General features: G+C 32.6%; 1 protein-coding gene across 1 annotated transcript in view; it reads left to right on the top strand.

Moving 5' to 3' along the window:
* Positions 1–678: 678 nt before the first annotated feature.
* LOC111674846 overlaps positions 679–2,258 on the top strand; it is a 7,256-nt gene continuing 5,676 nt past the window's right edge. Inside the window, exons 1-3 of the mRNA XM_023435518.2 lie at positions 679–1,633; positions 1,702–1,856; positions 1,915–2,023. Of these exons, the coding sequence (XP_023291286.2) occupies positions 838–1,633; positions 1,702–1,856; positions 1,915–2,023 (1,060 nt within the window). The 5' untranslated portion in view covers positions 679–837. The remainder of the gene's footprint in view (positions 1,634–1,701; positions 1,857–1,914; positions 2,024–2,258) is intronic.

Here is a 2,258-nt window from a genome sequence, read left to right as displayed (position 1 = left end):
TAGCAAATTTCTCACAATGTGAGTAACATTTTCTATAGCAAATTTCTCACAATGTGAGTAACATTTTCTATAGCAAATTTCTGACAATGTGAGTAACATTTTCTATAGCAAATTTCTGACAATGTGAGCAATATTTTCTATGGAAAATTTTTCACAATCTGATCTGAACAACATTTCCTATAGGAAATTTTCTGATATAATTTTTCGATAAAAAATTTATCAATATTTGAGAGAATTTTTCTATAGAAGATATTTCTAATCTTTTATGAAAATATCTCAGTTTTTAAGAGAATTTTCTCTGTTTTTCAAAAAAAATTTTTAAAGAAAATTTCTTAAATTCTAAAACTTTTTTCTATAGAAAGTTTCTGATAATTTGTAATAATTTTCTTAAAGAAAATTTTCTACAATCTAAGACAATTTTCTAATAGACTTCAATCAAGCAACGGACAATAACATCCAATGACAACTTGAATTTTAAATGAAACTTTATACTGCAACAATGTCTCTGAAAGTAAACAGATTAAGAACATTCACTCTTTTGCACAAATGCAACATGTTGGTATGAGAATCACATAACCATGACCAAGACGACAATAACAACAAGAAAACTAAGAAAGAAATGCATCTCTTGGATGAAGAAAAAAGTGAAGGTTACATTACACCTGAGATTAGTTGGTTATCCAACCAACCAGCCAACCAACATCTTTAGCAACTGACAATTAATGCTCTAATTATGACAAATGAAAAAGAAATTTTGCTTTTCTATGAAACGACACTGGTCCAATCACATTGTCAACGACAATAAAACGACAGTTGTTGCCAGCACTTCCGTCAATAATGACGACACAAACAAGATGCTACAAAATCTGTTTAATTGTTCTGTTAATATTTCAAATGGAATACGTGTCCTGTTCGTATCGCAATGGTTTCATAACACTTAGGCAATTTAAAACCAATGAATGGTTAGATGATGTGGAAATTACCACTGAATCAAGTGTGAAATTAAAGAAAAAATTTACAAAACCACCTTTAGTTACATATGAAAATCCTTATAAATTAAGATTTCAATCGGATAAACCTATGCCGCGTTTATTTTGGCAGAGATTTCCGCAGCAGCAGCAGGAGCAAGAGGTAACAACCATGGAAACAGCCATGGAAATTACTACAACTGTTATGCCTACAGAGATGCCAGAACCAGAAGTAACAGAAGAGCCTATTGAGCCACCACCTGAAACTGAACCACCCGAGCCAGAAACCACCACCTCAAAACCCAAAACCTCAACCATATCTCCTAAACCCACTAAATTTCCCACTACTGCCACTACTATTATGAAACCCTATAGTCCTTTTCCCTTTAATGTGGCTGAAAAACTGAAAAACCTTTTCGTTTTTGGTTCACCATCCCAAGTAAATCTGATACAAAAACATGGTTCCATAGACACTAAAGGAAAAACTAAAAGTAAAGGTTTCTTAAGTTTATTCGAAGTTATTAAATTTGCCAATACCCGATGTTCCGTGAGTATGGGTGATATCAGGTCCATGGATGGTATTTGTTATCATGAGTTTGAGTGCAAAAGTTTGGGTGGTATATCAACGGAAAAATGTGGCGAGGGTTTGGGAGTTTGCTGTATATGTGAGTTTGATATAAGATAGAGTTAAAAATCAATTAAGTAAAATTCTTGTGATTTTCCAAAAATATAGTTTTAACTGGTTGCGGCGATACGGTGGCTCAATCGGTGTTCTATTTTGAAAGTCCCAATTATCCCCAACCGGTCCGAGAAATGATGATTTGTGTTTTAATTATTAATTTGCGTAAGAATGTACAGCAATTGAGATTGGACTTTTTAATGTTTGAGGTAAAAATACTTCATCATACAATGAATGGGATATTTTTTGATCTTTTCATTTTTGCAGCTAAATCGTCCTACCGATGGCAACTGTGAAGATGATCAGTTTATTATTTCTGGACAAAATATTAACTTTGTGGTCCCTGTTTTGTGCGGCATTAATACGGGGCAGCACAGTAAGTAAAATCTCTGTGACAGTCTCACAATGTGAGTAATATTTTCTATGGAAAATTTCTCTCACGATGAGTAACACTTTCTATAACAAATTTCTCTCACTGTTAGTAACATTTTCTATAGAAAATTTCTCACAATGTGAGTAACATTTTCTATAGAAAATTTCTCACAATGTGAGTAACATTTTCTATAGAAAATTTCTCACAATGTGAGTAACATTTTCTATAGAAAATTTCT

Source organism: Lucilia cuprina, chromosome 4 (genome assembly GCF_022045245.1).
Source record: "Lucilia cuprina isolate Lc7/37 chromosome 4, ASM2204524v1, whole genome shotgun sequence".
Taxonomy (NCBI): domain Eukaryota; kingdom Metazoa; phylum Arthropoda; class Insecta; order Diptera; family Calliphoridae; genus Lucilia; species Lucilia cuprina.
Note: the sequence above shows the minus strand (reverse complement) of the source record. Positions and strands in the feature narration are given on the sequence as shown.